We start from the raw sequence: 25,559 nt of genomic DNA on the forward strand, positions 1-25,559 counted from the left end.
GCCTAATGGTTAAATACATTTAACCACTTAAGGACTTCTAGCAACAATACATAGGCATCAGGATGGTCCCATTTGAGCTGCTTCCTCTAGAAACCTCTAGCATCTCAGCCTGGGAAAGCAAGCCCATATGGCTACATTGATAAGACTCCACTGTAGGGAATGGAGTCTGTTACAGAGCCCCTCCCCGCTTCCTACTTGTCTCTAAACCACAGAAATTGCTGACAAATGCCCTAAGTGCACCCTGGCTACTGCCCAGTGGCCCAGGCCCCTAGCATTGCACTGCCCTGAGCTCAGTCCCTAACAGCCACTCCTGCTGACACCCAGTCCCACCAGTACTGTAGCCCAGTCAGCAAGGCCTTTTCAAGGGGAGCTCCCAAAGCAAAGCTGCCTGGACCCTGGGCCCTAGGACACTACCAGTCTCTTAATATAGTCTCTCTCTCTCTCTCTCTCTCTCTCTCTCTCTCTCTCTCTCTCTCTCGCTTGCTCTCTCTCGCTCTCTCACACACACACACTCTTCCCAGAACTGCTAGTCAAAGTAGGCTACTGTGTCAGTCACAAGCTTGGCTCAGATCTTCCAGGCCTCTGTTATTAAGACGCTGGGGCTGCACCTAGGTGGTGTGGCTCAGCGGTTGAGCGTTGAGCTATGAACCAGGAGCTCATAGTTCAATTCCCAGTCAGGACACATGTCTGGGTTGCGGGCTCAATCCCCAGTGGAGATGTGCAGGAGGAAGCCAATCAATGATTCTCTCTTCTCATTAATGTTTCTCTCTCCTCCCTTCCTCTCTAAAATCAATAAATAGATATATATTTTTAAAAAGACACTGAGGCTGGGTTAGAAAACAGAAGACACCAGGGCTGGGCTGGCAAACCCCGTCCTGTGTGTCCCCATGGCCCCCTCTCTCTTGTGAGGCGTGGAATGGAACCCTTTCTCTTGCCTCGTGTCCGCGAGGCGGTGCAGCTCCTGGATGAGGCTGCAGGAGGTGCGGCCTCTCCCTGAATCCTAATCTCAGCCAGGGGAATTGTTCGCATTCAGTGAACGTCGGCGATTATGAGCTGACCTCCAGTGGATCTACCCACACCTCTGAGAGGCCCAGGGGAAGCAGGTTGGGGTACCTGTGCTCCCAGCAGGCTCCCCATTCCTGCCCAGCCTCAAGGTCCTGCCATTCCCGCCTGAGGATGCCCGACCCTGCAATCTGGCAGCATCCCCTCCATCCCATGGCATCACCCGTCAGAAACGTCTGCTTGGAGGCCTGTGAGGTCCCACGTCCTCGTCTCCTGAGGGCACCTGTGTGATGCAGGCCCCACCATGGCTGTAGTGGTGTTGGGGTCTACTTCCCAGGGGTCCTTTTGTATCCCTGTTGTTGCCCTGGACACTCCTTAAATCCCAGGCAGCTGGAGCATGACCGCCCGGTGCCAAGGAGCTGAGCTGCTTCAGGTGGGCTCTCCATCCATTCTGCAGATCCGGTGCGTGCCTCCCGGTGCTCCCCAAAGGCGAGATGGGGAGCTGGGGCCAGGATGAGCTCCGGTTTTCTTTTGAGGCTCAGCCAGCAGGATTTACTGATACATAGACCCAAGGTAGGATATGAGAGAAAGCGGAGTAAGACCTAACTCCAAGATTTTTATATAAAAAATAAAATTAAAAAAAGAGGACAGAATTGAATTTGGCAATATGGAGCAAAGTTGACCTTTTAAAAAATATATGTGTGTTTATTGATTTCAGAGAAGAAGGGAGATAGGGAGAAGGACATAAGAATCAAAGGACTTGTAAGCATGCATATAAGCATAGCCAATGGACACAGAAGGGGGTGAAGGCTGTGCTGGGGGCGGAAGTGGGCAGGGAGAGGTCATGGGGAAAAAAGACATGTAATACTTTCTATGGTAAATCATTTAAATAAAAAGAAGCAATTCTATCAGGGAAATAGGGAAGCGCAGTCACTGGCTGAGAGAGAGGGTAAGGCGACCGTGTTGGAGGCTTGAGAACAGAGGAGCCCGGGAGGGAGAGTGAGTGGACAGGAAAGACACGGCAGGACTGCTGGGCAGTTCCGGGGGCCTGCTTGAGGTGTGGGGTCATAAGTTTAAAGCAACATCAGCGGGGCTGTGTGGCTCTGCAGGCACATTAGGGGCCAGGGGGCAGGTGCGGAGTGGGTGGTGGGTTGGCTATAACCAGGTTGGGGTTTTACCCAGTGACTGTGACCAAAGCAGAGAGGATCACGAGGGGTGAGAGGCTTTGCAAGGGACTGAGTCTGGGCAAGAGGGAGGTGAGGGAGAGTGGCACGGAGCTGGCACAGAGGCATTGGCAGTCCCGGAGAGACTGGAGAACTCAGAGTCAGCATGATCCTGGGAGTGAGGTGACAAGATACAGGGAATCAAATGCATTGGCTACCTCAGGTGATTTTCATCAACACCCACAATTCAAAACGTCCAGGGAGAGGCCGCGCCACCCACCCCACTCAGACAGGGGAAGGAAGATTGATCAAATTAGCGTCTGGTGCCTACAGCAGTGTAGGCACCAGCTGACTCCCACAGCCTGCGCCAGCGTTCTCGGGGGTGCCTCTCTCTCTCTCTCTCTCTCTCTCTCTCTCTCTCTCTCTCTCTCTCTCTCTCTCTCTCTCTCTCTCCACACACACACACACAGACACACACACACACACACACACACGTTACACTCAGGTGGAGTAGCCCACTCAGATGTCACATACTCTGGTCCAGATGTCGTGCTTGTAACTTCACATGTTCAAGGGACTAAATCCTTCCAGGAGGGGGTGGGTGGGACCATAAAGCTGTACCTTGTGATGTCATCGCCATGTCTCTTCCTCAATTTACCAGCTGACCTTGGTGTCCCACTGCCTTCCTGCGGTAACTGTCCTGTGTCTTCCTAAGGACTGTGTGCTCTCCACCCTGACAGGCTTCTGATAAGCCCCAAGGTCAATCACCTGGCTGCTGATAACCACCTGGCCAAGAACGATGGCTTCCTGACCAGCAGCACAAGGGAGATGGCACGGTGGGGCCCGGGGCAGGTGGGGTTGTGAGCAGAAAGGGGGCTGCTCCTAGAGGGGGCTGTGGGTCTCACACACACACACACACACACACACACACACACACAGTCCACGATGGCCCAGCTCCCTCAGCTCTTCAGGCCTCTTTGGGCCTGTCAGTGGGCAGCAGCCTGGCTGGGTGCCAAGGCAGGATAACATGGGAGGTGGGAGGAGGCACAGCTTGAGCCCCAGGGACTTTCCCAGCGCTGCTTGGCTCTGTGAGATGTGGAAGAGGCTCATTATGTGTGCTGAGTACTTCGTGTCTCCCTCTCCCTCTCCCTCTCGCCAGCCTTGGCACATGCTAGGCCGTCTGTACGGATGGCCAGGCCCTCGCCCTCTCTGCATCTAAATTCCTTCTCATCCTTGGAAGATCCCCTCCAATGGTCCCTGCCAGACAGAACTCCTCATTCTCCTCGCTGGGAGCACATGGTCCTCCTTCCATAGGGCACTTCCCACATGGTGGGGTCCATGGGATTTATTTTACTTTTAAAAAAATATATTTTTATTGATTTCAGAGAGGAAGGGGGACAGAAAGGAAGATAGAAACATCAATGAGAGAGAATCATGGATCCGCTGCCTCCCTCACGCCCGCTACTGGGGATCGAGTCCCCAACTTGGGCATGTGCCCTGACCAGGAACCAAACCTCGACCTTCCAGTTCATAGGTTGATGCTCAACCACTGAGCCACGTGCTGGGTGGAAGGATGGGATTTAAGTGCAAACCTGCTCAAGCAGCCAGCGCTGGATGTGCTGGAAACCAGTGACACCAAGGAGACAGGCTGGGATGTCTGGACAGGGGCTCGGAGTCCTGGCCGGGCCTCCGTGTTACTGAGACACCGGGGTCCCTCCCTGGGCCTCAGTGGCCCTGTGGGGAGGTCATGCCCCTGGAGGTCTTTTCCAGGTGAAAGGTACAGACACTGTGGTGATGTGAGCAGCTCCAGGCCCTCCTTGCAGGGTTTCCCCTCACTTTCCCTGATAGTGAGCGAGGAAGCCAGAGGGCAGGGCCATCCTGGGGTAATGGTTAACTAGTGTAATAGGGCAACCCGTGGAGACGACCACCAGGGACTCAGATTAAGATTTAGGAGCCTTTATTAAGCTGGCCAGTGACTACAGTTACAGCACCCTGCCGAAGCAGAGGCTGAACTGCAGTGCCGACTACAGGAGTTACATTTTATTATTAAATTCTGTGGAGACCCAGAGAAAAATGTGTCTTTCAAATTCTGGGCCCCCAGTATGGAGGAAACTCTATTTGTACTTTTTCCAGTCCTTTGTCTCCGAAATTTGGAATGAGACTTCTGGGCCTTCTGAGAAAGAAGGCCTGCGTGCTGGGAAGGGGCCATGAGACCATATCTCAAGGCCTGGCAACTGCCTGGGTGTCAGCACTGACAACTCCGTCTGGGGCATAGTTTACGGCCTCTCTGGAATGGGAGTAGTCTTATTTTCCTTATCATTTAAGACAGAAGCCATACTATCAGGATTAAAATTTCAAACAGCAGTTTTTATATAAGATGGATACTTCACTAAGCCTGTCATGCCATCTATAAGAAGCCACCCTAGCTGGCCAAGACTCCACAGGATGCAGTGGAGGAAGGTGCTTGGAAGGGTGGCGGGGGCTGCCGCCCTCTTGGGGCTAGGGATCATCCTGGGCCACTTTGCCATCCCCAAGGGAGCCAACCCGCCAGCACCCAGTGCCTCAGCCTCCCAGGACCTGGACCCAGCGATCCTTGAGACCATCATGGGGCAGCTGGACGCCAGCAGGATCCGGGAGAATCTCAGGTGAGAGGCCTTTCTACCGGCCCCTTCTGTTTGCCTGAGGCCCCGCCCTGACCCTGGGCCTGCCCCCCTCTGCCCACCCTGCAGAGAGCTCTCCAAGGAGCCACACCTGGCCTCCAGCCCCCAGGACGAGGCGCTGGTGCAGCTGCTGCTGCGGCGCTGGCGGGACCCAGAGTCAGGTCTGGACTCGGCGGAGGCGTCCACCTATGAAGTGCTGCTGTCCTTCCCCAGCCAGGAGCAGCCGAACCACGTGACCGTTGGTGAGGTCCCGCCTCACTGGCTGAGGGATGCCTGTGGGGTGGGGAGCTGTGGGGCCCACGGGCAATTCCTCGGGCACATACCTCAGGCATGTACCTGGTCCCTTGGTTGCAGGCTCGATGGTAAGCTCCTAACACCGTCCCCCTTCCACAGTGGGTCCCAATGGGACCATCCTCTTCTCCTGTCGCCAGAGCGAAGAGAACCTGACTGGGGAGCAGGGGGGGCCTGATGTGGTGCCACCCTATGCTGCCTACGCCCCCCCCGGAACCCCACAGGTGGGCCTAGAATACACCCTCCTACTGCCAGGGCCCAGCTGCCCGGCTCCCACTCCAGCTTTTCCCATCCTGACTCAGGGGCACTTGAGAAAATGTCTCGACTGGGGCTCAGCTCCCCCAACCCCAGAGTTTACTCAGCTCCACACTCCATTGCTACTTCTATTGCCCATCACTTAGTCACTCAGCAAACACTAATGGCTCCTGCTCCAGGCCGGGCCAGATACAGGGTACCTGGACACCAGGAAACCAGGTGTGACTGACCTTGGGGAGCTTGCAATCAAAACCCTTTATCCTGCCACCCAGCTGTCCCTCTCCTTTCCCATTCCATCTTCCCTGGGCCTGGCTCTCAGGGTCACCTCCTCTTGGGACTAGGGCCTCCTCGTCTACGCCAACCGGGGCTCAGAAGACGACTTTAAGGAGCTACAGGCTCAGGGCATCCAACTCAAAGGCACCATCGCCCTGACCCGCTACGGGGGTGTAGGACGCGGGGCCAAGGTGAGCAGCAGTCCCCAGGGCAGGGCGCTGGGTGGGGAGTGGGGCTCAGCAGTGGACAGGAGGAAGTGAGGGGGAGGGGAAGGAGCAATATTGAGTGGGGGGCTGAGCTGTATTTGTGTTATACCCTGATGTGCTGTGTGACCTTGGATGCCTCCCCTAACCTCTCTGAGCCTCATTAGGCAACATTTTCAGCTTTGATATTTTAGGAGTCTAAGACCTCCTGCGAAGCAATTCTTCCCAATATTCAACTTAAATACCCCCAGTTGCCCTCCCCACAGCCTGCTTCTTTTCAATTGAAAATTTTGACTAAATAGTACATGTCTATGGTTTAAAATTTTTTTTTAAATATATTTTATTGATTTTTTACAGAGAGGAAGGGAGAGAGAGAGTTAGAAACATCGATGAGAGAGAAACATCGATCAGCTGCCTCCTGCACATCTCCTACTGGGGATGTGCCCGCAACCCAGGTACATGCCCTTGACCGGAATTGAACCTGGTACCTTTCAGTCCGCAGGCCGACGCTCTATCCACTGAGCCAAACCGGTTTTGGCAAAATTTTAAAAAATATATGCAGGTATAGCACACGAGAGAGTGTTTAATGGATATGGAATTTCAGATTTGCAAGACGAAAAGAGTTCCAGAGATGGATGGTAGTAATAGTTGAACAATAATATGAATGTATTTAATACCTCTGAGCGGTACACTTTAAAATGGTTAAGATAGCCCTAGCTGGTTTGGCTCAGTGGATAGAGCATCAGCCCTCAAACTGAAGGGTCCCAGGTTCACTTCTGGCCAAGGGCACATCCCTCCATTGCAGGCTCGATCCCCGGCCCTGGTCAGGGTGCCTGCGGGAGGCAACCAATTGATGTGTCTCTCTCACATCGATGTTTCTCTTTCTGTATCTCTCCTCCTCCCTTCCACTCTCTCCAAAAATCAATTTTAAAAATCCATGGGTGAGGGTTAACCAAAAAAAATGGCTTAAATAATAAGTTTTATGTTATGTGTACTTGATCATAGTTTTTTTTTTTTAATATATTTTATTGATTTTCCACAGAGAGGAAGGGAGAGAGACAGAGAGTCAGAAACATCGATGAGAAACATCGATCAGCCGCCTCCTGCACACCCCTCATCGGGGATGTGCCCGCAACCCAGGTACATGCCCTTGACCGGAATCGAACCTGGGATCCTTCAGTCTGCAGGCCAACGCTCTATCCACTGAGCCAAACCGGTTTTGGCAAAATTTTAAAAAATATATGCAGGTATAGCACACGAGAGAGTGTTTAATGGATATGGAATTTCAGATTTGCAAGACGAAAAGAGTTCCAGAGATGGATGGTAGTAATAGTTGAACAATAATATGAATGTATTTAATACCTCTGAGCGGTACACTTTAAAATGGTTAAGATAGCCCTAGCTGGTTTGGCTCAGTGGATAGAGCATCAGCCCTCAAACTGAAGGGTCCCAGGTTCACTTCTGGCCAAGGGCACATCCCTCCATTGCAGGCTCGATCCCCGGCCCTGGTCAGGGTGCCTGCGGGAGGCAACCAATTGATGTGTCTCTCTCACATCGATGTTTCTCTTTCTGTATCTCTCCTCCTCCCTTCCACTCTCTCCAAAAATCAATTTTAAAAATCCATGGGTGAGGGTTAACCAAAAAAAATGGCTTAAATAATAAGTTTTATGTTATGTGTACTTGATCATAGTTTTTAAAGAAGTGCCCATATAAGAGCTGAAAAAAAAAGGGGGGGGGGGAAGAACCGAATAAAAGGGGGTGGGGACAGGCATGATGGAATTTCCAGTTTATAAAAACCCCGTATGAAGTGAAAAGTTCTCCAAAGAGGCCACCACTCTTTCGGCTGCTGGGATATCTATGCAGAGTTTCTGGTGGAGGAAACACATCAACTCTGGCACACAAACTCTGTCCTTGTTCTGCCTTTTTAAAAGGTACTGTTTTGTTTTTATTGTAGCAATAAGACCATTTTAACCATCGTTATGTGTACAATGCAGTGGCATTAAGAACATTCACAAAATGTGGCAGTCACCACCACCACCCACGCCCAGGACTCTGGCTCCATCCCAGATGAAACTGTCCCTATAAACCAGTGATGGCGAAGCTTTTGAGCTCGGCGTGTCAGCATTTTGAAAAACCCTAACTTAACTCTGGTGCCGTGTCACATATAGAAATTTTTTGATATTTGCAACCATAGTAAAACAAAGACTTATATGTTTGATATTTATTTTATATATTTAAATGCCATTTAACAAAGAAAAATCAACCAAAAAAACGAGTTCGCATGTCGCCTCTGACATGCGTGTCATAGGTTCGCCATCACTGCTATAACAGAACTCTTCTGTCTCCCTCTCAGCCCTGGGAGCCTCTATTCACCTTCTGTCTCTCTGAATTTGCCTTTTCTTGGTATCTCATGTAAGAGAAACCATACGGTATTTGTTCTTTTATGTCTGCCTTATTTCCCTCGGCATCATGTTTTCAAGGTTGATTGTGCCGCGCCAGCACGGCCAAGGGTGAACCTGAGAGGGGGCGGTGAAGGATTTGAAAACACAGACAAGAGAATAAAGCTGGGCGCTAGGTGGGACGCTGCCCTCTCTGATGGAGAGACAGCGTCACGGACTACAAGCCGTGTCTTCATTTTATAGCCAGATTCCACCAGGCACAGTAAGGACGTGGTCAAGATGTTTACAACATTCTCGTGGGTTTCAATCCTACTCAATGACATGCACCTGAACTCTATCAAACCCACATCACTCAGGCACGTGGGGCCACGTGTTCGGACCATAGGTTCAAGCTTACAACTGCAGCTGTTGGCTATAATTGTGCTGGGAGCGCTCTGCCCTCCAGGCTGGGACTTGCACGTGGCAATGAGAGGACTGTGCCCTCTCATTAGTCCGAGGCTTGAACCTGTCCAAGCACTGTAGCTGCTCTCCACAGTTCATCAATGTTGTATCAGAATTTCCTTCGTTTTTGAGGCTGACTTGGGTTGGCATCATCCTGCCAGTGGAAGATCGATCTGGCCTGGCTTCACAGCCAGAACACAGGTGTGCATCCTCCTCACCCTCCCCTGAACAGAGCCTCCCCCGCCTCCTCCCCCTCCTGCAGGCTGTGAACGCTGCCAAGCACGAGGTGGCTGGGGTGCTGGTGTACACGGACCCCGCAGACGTCAATGATGGGCGGAGCATGCCCAATGAGACCTTCCCGCACTCCTGGCACCTGCCTCCCTCTGGGGTGGAACGAGGCTCCTACTATGAGTATTTTGGGGACCCCCTCACTCCCTACCTTCCAGCCAACCCCTCTTCCTTTCGCCTGGACCCAGCCACTGCCTCCGGATTTCCCCCAATTCCCATTCAGCCCATTGGCTTCGAGGATGCCAAAGTCCTTCTCTGGTGAGCTTGTGCCCTGGGGTCTCCTGCCCCTCCTCCAAGGGCCTCCACATTTCTGCCCCCACACCCCTATTCGCTCTAGGCTCTCCCTCTTCTCCCCAGTAACCTCCAAGGACCCTCAGCCCAGGCTGACTGGCAGGGAGCACTGGGCTGTGACTACAAGTTGGGCCCGGGCTTCGAGCCTGGCGGTATGTTCGCAGGCAGGTGAGCTGGGCTCCTCCTCCCTCAACCCCCTCTCCCCTCCCTACTTATGCTTCCCTGACCCCGAGTTTCCCCTCTGCCCACATCAAGGCCTGGCCTTTCCCTTAGTTCTCTCCCAAGCCCTCCCTTGATTCCAAAATGTCTGTCTTGTCTTTGGGGAACCAGTGAGACAGCCGTGTGGCCCACAAGTCCCTGTGGGGTACCCCTGCTCTATCTCAGACCTCCACTCTCCAGTCACCCCCTCTCTTGAGCACACCAAGCTCATTCCCAAATCAGGGTCTCTGCACTGGCTCCTGCCATTCCTGCCGGCACTAACCTTCCCCGCCACCAGGGAGCCTGGCACATCTCACACTTCGGCTGCAGGTTGCTTCCTCGGGTCTGTCTCAGAGAGGGAGGCCCCCAAAGGCTGGGTCCATGTCCATCGCTGCCCAGACCCTGGTGCGGTGCTGGCATCACCAAGTATCTGCTAAGCACTGAGTGAGGGAGGGAGAGAGGGAGTCAATGAAAAGGAGAACAGGAATCGGAAGAGCTGGGCTCTAGCCTTACTGCCCCTCCTGGTGCTCCTGGGCCCTCCCTGTCCTGTTCCGCCCTAGGCCGGTTTCTCTTGCACTGGGGCAGAGAGCGGGCGTAGAGGTGGGGGTGGCGGAGCCGGACCAACACTCTGCCGCCCCCTTCACTCCCCAGCCAGGTGAACCTGAGTGTTCACAACCGCCTGGAGCTGCGGAACTCCTCCAACGTCCTGGGGATCATCCGCGGGGCTGTGGAGCCTGGTGAGCCCCCAGGAGCAGCCCTGCTCTGAGGCCCCTGACTGCGCCCTCCCCCCTGCCTGGCTGACCCACCCTCTTCTCTGGCTTCTGATTCTCCTCCTCCCCCCAGACCGCTATGTGCTCTATGGAAACCACCGCGACAGCTGGGTGCACGGGGCCGTGGACCCCAGCAGTGGCACTGCTGTCCTCCTGGAGCTCTCTCGCGTCCTGGGGACCCTGCTAAAGAAGGGTGAGCCCCCCGACCCAGGAACTGTCCCCCGGGAGGTCACCTCCAAACCCACTCCTTCTTGGCTCTGGACATCGTCCCACCTCCTGTCTCATTCTCCAGTGCCCCCTTGTGCCTGAGGGCCCTGGAGGCAGACAGGTGTGGACACCAGCCCTGGCCTCGAGTAGCCCAGTGTGGTGCAGGGACCGGACCGGACCACTGATTAATTCGTACAGTAGCTTCTGAGAGTAGCTTCTGGATGGAGGGAGGCCTAGATGCCACTGTGAGCAAGGCAGTGTCCAGGCTCTGCCTCCGCGAGCTTCAGCCCAGTTAAGGCAGGAATGACAGTCCTTAACTCAGCACATGTTCTCGGTGCCACTACATGTCAGGCCCTAAACACCGGAGGCCCCACCGTGAACCCCCAGAGCGCCTGCATGTAAGGACAATTGTGATGGGCCACAAAGAGACTATCTGAGGGCTTCCCCAGGGGCAGCCTGTGGGCCAGTGTTTCTAGGATGATGGGTGGAGAAGGGAGCCGGAGCTGTAGGGTCAGGAGGCCTTCTCAAGCTGCCTCTAACGAAGAGGGAGGCAGGGCGCCGGGGAAGGGACCACCTGACTGAGGGATACTGGTGTTGAGGGCAATGTTGGGGTGCTGGTGGGGTGTCACAGCAGAGGAGGGAGCCTCTGGGAAGACTTGGCTGGAGAGGTACCAGGACCTACCTCCAGCCCTCCGTCCTCTCCACGTCCCCAACCTTTCTGAGTCACCCCAGGATCTGGGGGCCCCTGCCCTCTAACCCTTTATCCCTGCCCCAGGCACCTGGCACCCCCGCAGATCAATCGTGTTTGCGAGCTGGGGGGCAGAGGAGTTTGGGCTCATTGGCTCCACAGAATTCACGGAGGTAAGTGAGCCTCCAGGGCAGGCGATCAAGGGGATTGCAGGCCGGGCCCCTCCCTGACGCCGCCCCTCCCCGCAGGAGTTCTTCTGCAAGCTGCAGGAGCGCGCCGTGGCCTACATCAACGTAGACATCTCGGTGTTTGGTATGCGGGAGACTGGGCTGCCTGGGAGGGGGCAGATAGAGGGGCTGGGGTCGGGATAGAGCCCTTCTCTGGTTCCCCCACAGCCAACGCCACCCTGAGCGCGCGTGGGACACCCCCGGTCCAAAGCGTCATCTTCTCCGCAGCCAAACAGGTGAAGGGGGCGGGGCGGACGGCCGGGGGCGGGGCTACGGGGGGCGGGGCTGGAGCTGGCCCTGGTTGTGGGCGGGGCTGGGGGTGGGACTGAGACCGGAGGCGGGCCTTGTAGGACCCGCAGGACTGTGCGTTGGCTGGAGACTAGGGTGGGCCGGGCAGAGGACCCATTACTTGTTGGGTCGGGGAGGGGCCCACCCCGAGACTACCTTCCCCTCTGGTCAGATCCCCGCACCAGGCCCGGGCAGCCTCAGCATCTACGACAACTGGATCCGGTATTTCAACCGCAGCAGTCCAGTGTATGGCCTGGTCCCCAGGTGAGCCCGGGGCCGGGGCCGGGGACGAGGCCGGGGCCCGGGCGGGCGGGCCGGCCCAGCAGCCTCCAGCCCATCCATCTTCCTTCCCGCAGCGTGGGCTCTCTGGGTGCTGGCAGCGACTACGCGCCCTTCATTCACTTCCTGGGCATCTCCTCCCTGGACATCACCTACACCTATGACCAGGTGAGCCGCACCGCTCCGTCTCCCAGCTCTGTACTCTGCTCCACTCGCCAGCCCCCGCCTCTCCCGCCTTCTCTAGAGCAGCCTGAGTCGGCTCCATCACTCAGTAGCTGTGCTACCTCGCCCAACTTTCTTCTCTGAGAATCCGCTTAGGCTCACCTAACATTGAATTTAAGATGCTATTGACTGTAAGATGCACATGCTATGCACTCTTCAGGAGGGGGGAACTGCACTGCCAATGAAGCGTAGAATTACACTGACTGTGAGCATCTTGATTCCAGAATCTTTAAACTAGGAAAAAAAGTTTATCTCAGAATAGATTAAATGCATTGGTGTGAGAGTGAATGAGACAGGGGGTTATAGAATACCCAGCCTGTGTCTCCAAGTCTTTCCCTTCCTGTTCCTGGGTAGTGACGGTAGATTTAAATCCTGTCCGACTCCAAAGCTCTGGGCTCTTCTTCATGTGAAACAGGAAACTGGCACCTGACCCAGCTCTGCCACTTATTAGCTGTGTGATATCAGGCAGGTTACTTACCCTCTCTGAGCAGTTTCTTCTTCTATAAAGTGGGAATTCTAGGAACTACCTCATGGATGGGGCAATGATTACAGGGAATGTCTCTATATACATGGTAGCTCACTGTAGGCACACCTCCTCCCACTTCCCACCTCAAGCCTGTCACCTCTGGACTTTGTTTCTCCAGAGCAAGACCTCAGCCCGGACCTACCCCACCTACCACACAGCTTTCGACACCTTTGGTTACGTGGACAAGTTTGTGGACCCCGGTGAGGACAGGGTCAAGAGCATCCTGGGGCTGGAGGAGGACGGGCTGAAGACGGAGCCCTGGCCTTGTCGCCCTCTCTGCAGGCTTCAGCAGCCACCAGGCCGTGGCCAGGACGGCGGGGAACGTGCTTCTTCGGCTCAGTGACAGCCTCTTCCTGCCTCTCAACGTCAGTGACTACAGTGAGACCCTCCGAAGCTTCCTGCAGGCTGCCCAGCTGTACTTGGGGCCCCTGCTGGAGAAGCACAGCATCAGCCTGGGTACGAAGGCCCCCCGACAAGAGGCACAGGGAAGCCTGAACTCCCCGGGCTAAGATGCTGGCTGTACCCACAGGGCCTCTGGTGACTGCAGTGGAGAAGTTCGAGGGGGCAGCTGTGGCCTTGGGCCAACGCATATCAGCGCTGCAGAAGGGCACCTTCGAGTGAGCAAGGGCAGCCAGCAGGTGCCTGGGAGGGTGGCATCCAGGGCAAGATGCAGGCTGGCAGCTGGGCTGCTGGCTCCAGAGGGACCAGCAAGTCCTGCCACCTCCAGCCCCCTGCAGGTACGGATGCTCAATGACCAGTTGATGCTCCTGGAACGGGCCTTCCTGAACCCTCGAGCCTTCCCAGAGGAACGCTACTATAGGTGAGCCTGTCCCCAAGCTCCTGGGAGGTGCAGTGGGTGAGGATGGTAATGGGTACCGAGGGAGGAGAATGCCAGCATTTCACTGGCCTTTAAGGGAATCAGGCTCAAAGGAAGGGATGCAAATCAGTCACGGTCACGCTGGGACTAGAAACTAGAATTTACCTCTGCTACCAGTAAGAGCCGCAGCTTTTAAGGCAGTGGGAGGTGCTTTTGTGCCTGGCTCTGTCCAGGAGCTGAGCCCATTCCAGGCTGAAGCAAACAACCCTGATTGATGCTCCCTGTTTCTCCCATTAGCCACGTGCTCTGGGCTCCTCTTAACAACTTCCTGGATACGTTCCCAGGCCTGGCCAATGCCTTTCTCAGGGCCATCGACACAGACCCAGGATCTGCGGCCTGGGCTGAGGTGCAGAGGCAGCTCAGCATTGTGGTGGTGGCCCTGGAGGGTGCAGCAGCCACCCTGAGGCCCGTGGCTGACCTCTGACCCCAGCCCTCCTCCCTCAGCTCGCCACTACCCCCCCTTTATCTGAACCCTCTCCCCACTCATTTTCTTTGGGTGTCCCAGTCTTCCCTGATGCCAAGGGAGGTCACACTCTGGGATCCTTTCCAGCTTCTGGGGCAACAGCTCAGGGCCCTACCAGTTGTGGTCACCTGAGGGGAGTGACAAGCCCTGAATGAATCTCCCTCATCCTGGCTTTTGGTTGAGAGGGTAGAGAAAAGGAGGCAGGGATGGTGGGAATGGCAAAGCCCTCAGTTGCTCTTGGTGGTGGGTGGGTGAGGACAGTATACATGCCAACCTTAGAGGCCAGCTCCGAGTCCACCAGGGCTATTCCTCAGGGACCAGCAGGGAGACTGAGGCCCAGGGCAAACAGGGCCTTGCCCACTCTGGGTTCCTCCACCCTCACCTCACATTTCTCAACTCCTTCCTGCCTTCCCCAAATAAATCAAGCCCAGCTATTGTCCTTACAAAACAACTTCCTTTTATTGTGTGGGAATCACGAGAAAAGGGGCCTGAGTGCTCAGACCCGGTCCTGGGCTCTGGGAGACTGCACAGCCCCTCCTTACTCAAGGGGCTTGGACCTGTCCCCACCCACCTCTTCCTCCTCCGCCATGACTACTTCCTCCAGGGAGCGCCCTCCAAGCTTGCTTCCCACCAACACTTTGCAGGTCCCCGCGGGCGGCAGCCCCTCCTCAGCGTAGTGACCCCTCTGGAACACAACTCTGTCCTGTCCAACCAAGGGCAGTCCATGGGCCTGGCACAGGTCCCGTGCCTCCTCGGGCCCATCCAGGGCCAGCAGGTGGACCATGTATCCCAGGGGTAAGGTCTGGCCCTTGGGGGTGCTCAGGGCACGATTGAGGCAGGCCAGGGCTCGGCGGCGGGCATGGCCCACGTGGCACTGCACGGCGCAGCTCTGCAGGTATGGCAGGGTCCGGAGCAGGCGGAACAGGCGGGCAGCATTGCCTTCCCGGAAGGCTGCGTCCACAGCCAGGGCCGTGCGGAGGGCTGGGCAGGAGCGCAGGGCAGCTGGCAGCTGCAGAACACTGTGAAGGGCCTCCAGTGAGCCTGTGAGGGCAGAAAGCTGGGATGAGGACCACACCAGTCTGCCAGGACCAGGCCCAGCTTTCATCCCATCCGATTCTGCTGCCCCCACCCACCTGAGCCCCCAGGGGCTCAGTCCTCCACCAAGCCCACCTCCCCACTCAGTCCTGCTACCCACCCACCTGGCCACGCCCCTCCCCTAGGCCAAGGGCACCTTCACCTTTCCCTCAGCCCTTCCTGAGCCCTATCTGACTGAGGTTGCCCCTTCAAACAGTTTGGATCCTTATAATAAAGCGAAGCAGTGTTTCCGGTGAGGGGGAAAGGCCCAGATAATTTAACAACTTGCCTGAGACTTGAACTGTCCTACAGTTCGTATGTAGTAGGACCAGAGCAATCAAATCCCAGTTTTCTGACTTGAAACCCAGTTCTTTCTCCACTACCCCACCTGCCCCACAGGTCAGGGCCCCGGCTCAGCACCATCCTCCCTGTCCCTTTGGCAAGGCCATTTCTTCGAGGAGATACTGCCCCTGCTTCCCTTCCAAGAATCAGACACCTGGGACCTTTGGCCGCTTTTGTAAGCTGAGGCCTCTGACCCATCAGTGGGTGGTGAAGTCAACAGCAATTTATTACATTTAAATAGAATATTACTTATCAGAATGCACCCTCCATCCACAGAAAGGATCTAAGTGTCTTGGTTGGTGGATCCTGTGCTCTGACTTGACGCACATTTAAGCGGCAGGGAGGGGGAGGGGGCTAAGGTGAGATTGGAAAGCTTCTCTTTCCTTCCCGGCATCCATTGTCCACATACAGGGAACCCACCTCCGCGTCCTGTCCCGACGCGGGGGCCCCGACTCACCCAGGTTATAGAGCAGGAAGAGGCCCTGGAAGGCGGCCTGGCGGGGGTGCGGCCCTGCGCCCCGCGCGTAGCAGCGCCGCAGCGACCCGAAGCCCTCCTGCACCTGGCCCTGCAGCAGCGCCCGGTCCGCCAGCCCGTACGCGGCATTGGGCCGGAGCTGCGCCACCACGGCCAGCAGCACGGCCAGCGCCGCCTCCAGCACCACCGCGGCCTCGGCGTCGCCCGCGCTCTGCAGGGCCAGGTCCAGGCGCACGGCGCGCAGCCGGTCCGCCACGAAGCTGGCCACCTCCGCGCGGGAAGCGTCGGTGCGTCCCGCCACCTCGCTGGCCAAGTAGCGCACGGTGGCCAGCAGCACGGCCGGCGGCCGGAGCTGGCTCGGCTGGGGCAGGGCCTTGCCGGCGGCCGGCCGGCTGTACTCCTTCACGGCGCGCTGCGGGTCAGCGCGGGGCCAGCCCCCGCAGCAGCCCGGCGCCACCTCGAAGCGATGCAGGCGGCCCTCCTTTTCGCGTCGGGCGCGTTCGGAGGCTGGGCACATGTCCGGGCATGTGCCCACAGGCAGCTCGCAGCCGGACATGGTGGGCTGGGGAGAGAGGACGGGCGCTCAGCATCCCGAGGACGGCGGCGGCCCCTCGCCCCATCCTGCAGGAAGTGGGGGGCACGCCGAGACCGACGGCGGATCGGAGAAGACTGGGCGGGTGTAAACGTCCCCGCCGGCGTCGGCAACCGCCCTCCTCTCACCGAGTCAGTTGCTTCCCACAAAGCTTGGAGCGGGCCTCCCGAGATGCACTGCGCTGTAGTTCAGCGCCGCCCGCTCAGGACCGCAAATGCCCCCATGATGCGCCGCGCACAGCTCGGGCCACTCCCATGATGCACCGGCTTGTAGTTCCCTCCCACAACCAATCGCTTTGCAGCGGGGCGGGCAGGAGCAGAGCCACGCCTCCCCAGGATCCTGCGCACCTAAGGGTTCTCGTTTGGCAGTGGAGACCCACTTCTGCAAAATGGATAACCCCGCTTCGGGTTCCTCTCCATCATCCATCCCCGTCGACCAATAAACTGGCCCCGTCAGCCTTACTGTCATTCTCCCCTGTTTCCCTGGAGACTATTCTCCCATTTTGTAGATCCAGGGTCAGCAAATTTTCTGCAAAGGGCCAGAGAGTAAATGTTTTGGGACTTCCGGTGGCAACTACATACCTCTGCTACCAGTCAACCCTTCTGGGGTAATGAGAAAGCAGCCATGGACAATTCTAAATGGATGAACCTGGTTGTAGTCCAATAAAATTGTATTTTTAGATACTTAAGCTTCATTTTCACCTGTCACAGAACATTATTCTTTTGATTTTTTTCAACTATTTAAAAAATGTAAAAACCATTCTAGCTCACAGGCTTTACAAATAAAAAGGTGGTGGGCCAGATTTGGCTGCAGGCCGCAGTTTGCAGACCCCAGTTCTAGAAGGATAAACAGAAAGTTTAGAGCTACTGCCCACACATCAACATAGGCAGGATCAAAAGTGTGAGTCCCCGATTCCATGCTGGCGGGTGTGGTCAGGGAACTGAGAAGTCATTATTTTTCTCATTCTTGGTCCAGTTACATACAGAAATGGTCTCTCGGGTTACAAGACCAGGAGATAGGGCAAGTTCCAGGGAGAGGAGAAGGGAGTGGCTGGCAGTGCTGGAGTCCTGGGGAAGGGTCCGCTCCCTCTCAGGGTGGGACTTTGGACAGGTGCCGGTGCAGGATTTCCTCTGCCCGCTTTAGGTACTCGGCTGCCTTCTTCTTCACTCCTTCCCGCCGGGCAGGCGATGGGTCACCTGTGGAGAGAGAATGGCTCAACTGAGCTACTGGGTTCAGAACCCCTGTCTAGACCCTTATAGTTCACAAAGCAGGTGTCTTTCCCCTTCCCTGGGGATCAGATCTATCTTCCCATTTTATAAACAAGAAAACTGAGGCCACAAGAGGGAGAGAAACTGCCCAAGGCTTTACAGCTGATCAGTAAGGAGCAATTCTCATCCTTGACTTGCTTGTTCTTCACTTTCCCTTCCCTTCACTGCACCATCTGGGACCCCAGGCCTGACCCTCCTCTCTCCAGTCCTACTCACCGGGGACTCCCTGAAGCAGGATGTGCACGCCGTCCCGGTAGCCCTGCAGAGCTGCAGCGTAGGCGCCTGCCTTCTCATCCCGCAGGGCCTGGGTGATGAGCTCAGTGGCTTGGCTCAGGTAGGCAGGGGTGGGCCCTCCTTCCTTGTCCTCTTCCTCCTCCTGTCCTCCGGGCTCCCAGGCTTCCTGGTCCAGCCTCTCAGACTCTGCCTCCATTGCTGTCAGCTCACCTATGTGGGTAGGACTGGGGCCTGCACCTTCTGCAATCAGATATGGAGGACTCCGGCTACACTGGCCGTCCCTTTCCCAGGGCCTGCTGCCCATCCCCAGACCTCGCTTCCCATTAGGGGACCAACCTGGCCCAGGTGGGGAGAAGCAGTGCCTGAGCAATTCCGAAGCCACTGTGCATAGAAAGGTAGCCATGATCTATTTGACTGGTGGAGTTCATATGCTTTTGTAAAAACAGCCTACCTTCCTAATTCTTTCTTTAAAGTACACATTAACTTTAGTTTGCAAGCTCTGGGTCACTAGTCTTACTTTCCTCCTGACTACAGCTGATCTATCAATCTAAGAATTTCCTCAATAAAGTTTAATTGAAGGATGCTAGACCAACTACGCCAGGCCAAGGGTAGAAATACTCCAAGCCTTAGAATCTTAGGGCTTTTAAAAAAAAAACACAAAAAAACCCACCCATATTTTTATTGATTTCAAAGGGGAAGGGAGAGGGAGAGAGAGACAGAAACATCAATGATGAGAGAAAAATCATTATCAGCTGCCTCCTTCATGCCCCCACTGGGGACCAAGCCCGCAATCTGGGCATGTGCCCTGACCAGGAGTCGAACTTTGACCTCCTGGTTCATAGGTCGATGCTCAACCACTGAGCCACGCTGGTCGGGCTTAGGGCTTGAGGCCCCACATGTGAAGACACTGGGCAGTAGGTATCCTCACATTCCAGAGAGAGGGCTCATATACCCCCAGGATTGGCAAAGAGGTGGGTGAACATCTCCTTTGTAGCTTAAACAAAAGAAGACTAGAGATCTGGTGAATCTGTGATGAAAAGGCCTTTGAAGGCAAGGTGCAGGAGCAGGAAGCACATGGCACACCGCTGGCCCAGAGAGGGAGGTGTGGGTATCTCTCCAACCCCATCCAAGTGACCCCATGAGCAGCGCAGGGCTTCCTGCAGGAAGGGAAGATGCCATCTCACTTCCCAGCTGCGCCTGCCGCCCTCTGCGTCGCTAATGGAGAGAAGGCAGAAGAGTTCTTGGGGTGCCCTAATACTTGAGTTCGGGAGTTTGGTGTGAGATGAAGAGAGACAGTGCCACGCTTGTCTGGAGCTTCCGATGCTCAGAGGCCCACAAGAGCAGGGCGAGAAGATGAGGCAGCATCTGAGCAAAGTGCAGTTCCTGGCTTTGGGGGTCAGGGTTTGTGAGTTCTCCCACAGGCTGAGGGGATGTCTCACGGGAGCCACCTCGGAGGACTCTTAATAGGGCTCCTGTCTAGGCGTCTGGCCACCGGGCAGCCCAGGCTGGGGCAAGGCAGAGTATTTGGACACCTGCCCCTCAGAGCCGGCACATCAGTCCCAGTGACAACACTCCTGCCTTGTCCCCCCAAATTCCTTCCTCCTCCCCAACCCTGGAGGGGCCGGAGCAGGAAGGGGAGGGAGCAAATTAGAGGAGCAAAAGGACCCTCATACCCTTGGCCACCAAGGGCCTGGTCACCAGGACCAGGGGCCAGGCCACCAGTCAGGACTGAGCAGGGTCGAGGGGGTGAGGGTGAAAACCGGATGAGAGACCGAGGTCCCGGTTTGGACCAGACCTGAGGGTGAGAGAGCTCAGATGTCTGAAACTGATCCGAAAGCTAAGTACCTGCCGGAGGTCACCAAGGGAAGAGTAAGAGAAGCCAATAAAATGGGCTGAAAGGCTGCTGAGGAATCCAAACGAAACGGATTCACGATGATCCCTAGGTGAGCCCAGCCCCTTCAACACGGCAGCTGCAGGAGCAGCATAAACGCAGAGAATTCACCATGGAGAGATCCAGGGTCGCGGAGTCCAGGACTGTTGGGTCCCCCATCTCATGCCAGGAGCACAGGACCTGGATCTCCATGGGGACCCCTTCCATCTTGGTGCCCCCACAGGCCAACAGCGTCTCCAGGGTCTTCCCCTGCTGCTTCCTGAGCGCAGGCCTCACCCGCCTTGACCAATAGGCCTCTCCTGACTTCAGGCCCTGAGCCAGCCCGAAGCAGGGTGGCCCCTGCTCCTCCCAGAGCTCCTGCAGGGCGAAGATCTCCCCTGGGAAGTGGCTTATTACGTTCCTCCATGGTTGCTCACTGCACAAGGGCATCCAGCTTGCCACGCCCTGGCACAGGGCGATGGGGCCTGCTTCTAATTCTCCTGGAGGCTGCCATTTGCCCACAGAGGGCACCTTTCTCAGACTTGCACGGGCACCACAGCCTACCTGGTGGCACTGCCTGCCTCCCTTCCTCTGAGTACCTTCTGCCCAGCCCTCCCTCTGACTGTCCCAGCTGTTACCTTCCTTGGAGAAGGGGTCGAAGAGGGCAAGCTCGGCCTCAGTGAGGGGGCCTCGGGCAGGGGAACTAGACGTCTCCTCGGTGCTCCCACAGTTAAAGAGAAGATCCAGGGCCTCCTGGGCTGGGCTGGATGGCAGGGGGTCCGCTGAGGAAGAGATCATGGGGGACATTTATGTCTGCCCTTATTCCTTCACAGCTTTCAAAATGGAGCTATTTCACTGAATCCTAGCAGCAACCCTGAGTGTAGACAAGCCCATTCTTAGGGTTTGTGCCCATTTTACAGATTAAGAAACTATAGCCTAGGTGCCCTGTGCAGAGCTCCCGGCGGGTTAGTGGTAAAAGAGCTGGAACACACCCCAGGCTTTTCACTAAGATCACTGAGGAGGGAGTGGGCCCCCGCCCCACTCTGGACCCACCAGCCTTGGCTCCCTCCCCCACCCCTAATACCTGGCACCTCCAACTCCTCAAGGCCCCTCTTCTCCGTGGGGAGTGGCTGGGGTAACCAGGACTCAGGTGGTGGTTGGAGCTCCTCAGGAGGCGGTGTGGGGATCAGAGGGGGTGGCAGGATGTGCAGGTCCCTGGACACCGGGGCGGGCCGTGTCACCTCCCCACCCTGCAGGAGAGAGCCCAGCCGGGAGGAGTCACAGGGTGCAGCCCGGAGCAGGAAGGGTTCCCAGGCGCGGGGGAGGGTCGAGCAGGCCCACATACCCGGAAGAACTCCTTGAGTTGGGGGCTGTTGTTGAGCGCGGGGATATGCACAGTGAAGCGAAGCAAGTCCTCGGCCCCTTTTCGCCGCTCCTCAATCACAGAGGCTTCGAACCTGCCTGCAGCCCCCAAGAGAAGGAGCAGGAAGGGAAGCAGTGACTCACAGGCCTGTGGCCCCCAGGCCACTTCTGGTTCTGCCTGAGAGGATCTGAACAGCCCATCTGAGCTCCCCATTCTCCCAGCAATCATCCCCGACTCCTCCAGGGGGAGGGCACTTGAAAGAAGGGACCGTGATCCCCCTGTTCATCCATTTACCAGATGTGTACTGAACACCTACTATGTGCTAGGTTCATAAGGTGAGTGAGAGAGAAGCAAGCTCTCTGCTCTCATAGATATCACATCCTAGACAGGGGGAGGCAAGCAACCAATAAGAAGCCAAATAATTTCAGATGGCTTTGATGTAATGAGGGCAAAGTAAGGCTCAGAGAGGGGAAGAGACTTGCCCACGGTCACACAGCAAGCAGCCCCCTTTTATTACAGTTTCACTGCTCTGTTCTAGGTAGCTGTCTAACTCTAGCCTCAATACCATGCTGCCCTGCTGCTCTCCCCACTGCCTGGCACAGCCTGCCAGCAGAACCTTGCTGCAGAAAACATCTCATGTGATTCTAGAGAACCAAGTGCAGATCAGCCTCATCCAACAGAAATATAATATGTAACTTACTATATTTTACAATTTTCTAGTAGCCACATTTTAAAAAAGAGCCCTAGCCAGTTTGGCTCAGTGGATAGAGCATCTGCCTGTGGACTGAGGGGTCCCAGGTTCTATTCCGGGCGGGGGCACATGCCCAGGTTGTGGGCTCAATCCCCAGTACGGGGTGTGCAGGAGGCAGTCGATTAATAATTCTCTCTCATCATTGATGTTTCTCTCTCTCTCTCCCTCTCCCTTCCTCTCTGAAATCAATAAAAATATATATTTTTTAAAAAGTAAAAAGAAACAGATTAATTGTAATATTTTCTATTCAACTCAGTATATTCAAATCATCCTCATCTGAACGTATACTCAGTACATAAATTGTTGTGATGGCTTACATTCCCGCCTGTGTCTGTGACCCAAACAGCCCATCATATCTCTGGCGCTGCCCGGACACGTGTGGCTCATGGCTACTGTTTTCGGACAGGGCAGGTCTACTGGAAACCCGGGTTTGTGGGTAGGAATTCTGGTTCTGTCACTTACAGGCCCGGCCCCTCCATTTCCCTGAGCCTCAGTTGCCTCATCTTGAAAAGGGTGCTAATGAGGGCAGGAATGGTAAAGCGTCTGACACAATCAGGGTGAGGCTCCATCTGTAACAGGCCAGCTCCCAGGGCCCTCCCAGCCCCTGGAATGTCTCCGCAGGGAGTGTCAGCCCTGTCTCTCCAGCCCCCGCCAGCAGAGGCCCCCTGTGCCCAACTCTTCGACCATCTTTGGCCTGAATGCCTAGAGCCACTCACCAAACACCTGGGCCCGCGGGAAGGCAGGGAACTCCTCCAGGCGGCGGAAGAGGTTGCGGTGGGTGTAGGCCAGGTCTCCGTGCAGCTTGCGGAAGTCGCTGTACCGCTTCCAGACCACCACCTAAGAGGATCAGGGACTTGACCCGCCCAGCAACGTGGGGAGAGGCCCCCCTTGCCCCCCGCCTGGCCCAGGGTCAAGGGGGCTGGTGTCCGCACAGAGCTACCAGCTGCTGCTCCTTTGCTGTTTGCAGATCTGGAACGGGGGAATGGGCCCCCTTCCTCCCAGGAGCCTCACCTCTTTGACATCCTCTGGGTCCCTCTTGGAGGTGAACTGAGGAAGAAAGGCAAGAACCAGGTGAGACCAGCGACTGGCATCTGCCATCCCATCACCCTGTGAAATCCTAGGGTGCCCCAGGAACCTCCCAGCTCCCCTCCGAGGGGCAGCCAGTGGCCACTGGTATCCAGGTGACCTGGCTTGCAGGCTTTGCGTGTAACCTGGGGCCGTTTTCTATCATGCACCTCGGTTTCTTCATCTGTCAAATGAGAGGGTCCCTAAAGGCCGCTCCAGACTCCTGCATCCTCAGCCCGACTTTCATGTCAGCTCCGTCAAAGGGCCAAGTCCCTGCAGCTTCCCTAAAAAGCGGGGTTCTGTCCCAGGAGCCACGCCCTCCTCAAGGAGGGAGCCTCTGTGGGTGGACACGCCTGGACAAAGACAAACCACCGCTGGGGCTGTGAGCCCTGGTCGAGCAGACAGGCCTGAGGTAGTAAGAAGACTCCAATTCACTGTTTTGTTCGTAATAATTTGACAATAACATCCTACAGCTTGGAGTACTTGACGGTTTTCAAAGTAGAAGCTTGCTTTAAAAACCATTGAGCAATATGTACCTAACAAAGGACTCATATCCGGAATACAAAGAACGACAAAAAGATAAGACAAACAACCCAACTTCAAAAATCAGGCAGAATGGGCAGAATACTTGAATGGACACATCCCTCAGAAAAAGACATATGAGTGGCCCATAAGATTATGTTGTGATGTTGTTGTCTTTTGTTAATCCTTACCCAAGGATATTTTTCCCATTGATTTTTAGAGGGAGTGGAAGGGAGGGAGGGTGGAGACAGAGAGAGAGAGAGAGAGAGAGAGAGAGAGAGAGAGAGAGAGAAACATGGATGTGAGAGAGACATATCAATTGGTTGCCTTCCGCACGTGGCCTGACTGGGGCCTGGGACCGACCTGCAAACCAGGTACATACAGGGAATCAAACCTGAGACCCTTTGGTGCGTGGGCTGACACTCTACCACTGAGCCACACTGGCCAGGGTGCCAATAAGATTATGAAAATACACTCAACATCATTTCTCATCAGAGAAATGCAAATTAATACTCCAGTGAGATATTCCACACCCACCAAGAATGGCTAAAATTAAAGATGCTGATGATAGCAAGTGCTGGCAAGAATGGGAGTATAACATGGAACTTTATTATTTTTTAAAAATTTACATTTATTGATTTTAGAGAGAGAAAGGGGGGAGAAACATCAATTTGTTGTTCCACTTATTTATGTATTCAGTGGTTGCTCCTTTTTTAAAAAAAACTAATGTGTGTGTTTTTTAATTGATTTCAGAAGAAGGGCAGAGGGAGAGAGACATCCATGATGAGAGAGAATCATGGATGGGCTGCCTCCTGCACGCCCCCTACTGGGGATCAAGCCCACCGCCCGGGCATGCGCCCTGACTAGGAATCTAACCCTGACCTCTTGGTTCATGGGTCGAGGCTCAATCACTGAGCCACACCAGCTGGGTGAACTATATGAATTTTTAAAGTCATAGACAAGTGTTTTTTTTTTAAAAAATATATTTTGAATTCATTGTTTGTTTGTTTTTATTATATTTTATTGATTTTTTACAGAGAGGAAGGGAGAGGGATAGAGAGAGAGTTAGAAACATCCATGAGAGAGAAACATCGATCAGCTGCCTCCTGCACACTCCCCACTGGGGACGTGCCCGCAACCAAGGTACATGCCCTTGACTGGAATCGAACCTGGGACTCTTGAGTCCGCAGGCCGACGCTCTATCCACTGAGCCAAACCAGTCAGGGCTAGACAAGTGTTTTTTAAAAAAATAATATTTTTAAAATAAACTCTTTAGAGGGCTTTTATGTAAATATCCAACAAGCCAAAAAACAAAACTTACTTTGAGAGATTGGAGAAGTAATATTTGGGTGGAGCCAGAGCGTTCATGTTAATTTAAAGAAATTCACAGCCTGATGCCCGGACACCACACTTGGGGCGTGGGCACCCCCACGCTCAGGTCCAGGAACTGCAGTCCACGCCCCTTTAAGAGGACAGCGCCCTCCCATGGCTCCGCCCCCTGCCGGCGGCAGAGGCCCCAGAAGACTCGCACCTACACCTCCGCTTAAAGGGGACGCCTATTTCTGTCCGCCAAAAAGGAGCCTGCAGCCGCGACCTGCCTGACGGTCCAACACGGCCCCTCTCCCGTTGAGACGGTCAGGTGCCCCTGGCCCCGCCTCACCTGCGCGGTCACTTTATACTCCGTGTAGCCCTTGGGGTGCGTCCGGGGGTCGGAGACGGTGTAGTGCCGCAGGAAGTCGTCCTTCGCTCGGCGGGACATGGCAGCCCAGCCGGGGCGAGCCGCCCGCCGCCCCCGCCCCTCCGGGTCAGCCGCTGCCAGCCGCAGCCTCTCGCGGGCCTGCGCCCAGCAGCCTCCCGCCCAGGGAGCTGGTCGCAAGTGACGGCGCCGTTCGCGGCCCGGCGCGCGGCCAAGGGAGCGTCTAAAAAGGTCTGGTAGTTGGCAAAGCGTAAACTGGGTGATCTGAGGCTAAGATGGGGACGTTGTCCACCCAT

The 25,559-nt window shown here is 55.5% G+C and overlaps 3 protein-coding genes across 5 annotated transcripts; 1 reads left to right on the plus strand and 2 right to left on the minus strand.

The window, feature by feature from the left end:
* The first annotated feature begins 4,595 nt into the window (after positions 1 to 4,595).
* NAALADL1 (N-acetylated alpha-linked acidic dipeptidase like 1) lies at positions 4,596 to 14,272 on the plus strand. Of its 2 annotated transcripts, XM_059710166.1 has the most exons (18): positions 4,596 to 4,810; positions 4,895 to 5,067; positions 5,219 to 5,340; positions 5,713 to 5,835; positions 8,950 to 9,233; positions 9,333 to 9,434; positions 10,116 to 10,201; positions 10,308 to 10,427; positions 11,217 to 11,302; positions 11,378 to 11,441; positions 11,525 to 11,592; positions 11,817 to 11,908; positions 12,001 to 12,091; positions 12,790 to 12,871; positions 12,954 to 13,127; positions 13,201 to 13,288; positions 13,399 to 13,491; positions 13,786 to 14,272. In XM_059710166.1, the coding sequence occupies exons 1-18, from the start codon at positions 4,611 to 4,613 to the stop codon at positions 13,970 to 13,972; spliced, it is 2,235 nt and encodes a 744-aa protein (XP_059566149.1). In that variant the 5' UTR covers positions 4,596 to 4,610; the 3' UTR covers positions 13,973 to 14,272. The 2 variants fall into 2 exon arrangements, with proteins under 2 accessions (XP_059566149.1, XP_059566150.1); XM_059710167.1 differs by lacking the exon at positions 13,786 to 14,272 and having other exon boundaries at positions 13,201 to 13,309; positions 13,399 to 13,497.
* A 173-nt stretch (positions 14,273 to 14,445) lies between these two features.
* On the minus strand, positions 14,446 to 16,997 carry SAC3D1 (SAC3 domain containing 1). Its single transcript, XM_059710168.1, has 4 exons — positions 16,874 to 16,997; positions 16,623 to 16,841; positions 15,885 to 16,464; positions 14,446 to 15,052 (listed from the first exon to the last, which is right to left on the minus strand). The coding sequence occupies exons 3-4, from the start codon at positions 16,456 to 16,458 to the stop codon at positions 14,550 to 14,552; spliced, it is 1,077 nt and encodes a 358-aa protein (XP_059566151.1). The 5' UTR covers positions 16,459 to 16,464; positions 16,623 to 16,841; positions 16,874 to 16,997; the 3' UTR covers positions 14,446 to 14,549.
* A 136-nt stretch (positions 16,998 to 17,133) lies between these two features.
* SNX15 (sorting nexin 15) lies at positions 17,134 to 25,363 on the minus strand. 2 transcript variants are annotated; one of them, XM_059710169.1, is made up of 8 exons: positions 25,228 to 25,363; positions 22,992 to 23,027; positions 22,697 to 22,817; positions 21,212 to 21,327; positions 20,951 to 21,116; positions 20,505 to 20,648; positions 17,979 to 18,236; positions 17,134 to 17,690 (listed from the first exon to the last, which is right to left on the minus strand). In XM_059710169.1, the coding sequence occupies exons 1-8, from the start codon at positions 25,324 to 25,326 to the stop codon at positions 17,584 to 17,586; spliced, it is 1,047 nt and encodes a 348-aa protein (XP_059566152.1). In that variant the 5' UTR covers positions 25,327 to 25,363; the 3' UTR covers positions 17,134 to 17,583. The 2 variants fall into 2 exon arrangements, with proteins under 2 accessions (XP_059566152.1, XP_059566153.1); XM_059710170.1 differs by lacking the exon at positions 20,505 to 20,648.
* Between the last annotated feature and the right edge of the window lie 196 nt (positions 25,364 to 25,559).

Source organism: Myotis daubentonii, chromosome 9, assembly GCF_963259705.1.
Source record: "Myotis daubentonii chromosome 9, mMyoDau2.1, whole genome shotgun sequence".
In the NCBI taxonomy this organism is placed as follows: domain Eukaryota; kingdom Metazoa; phylum Chordata; class Mammalia; order Chiroptera; family Vespertilionidae; genus Myotis; species Myotis daubentonii.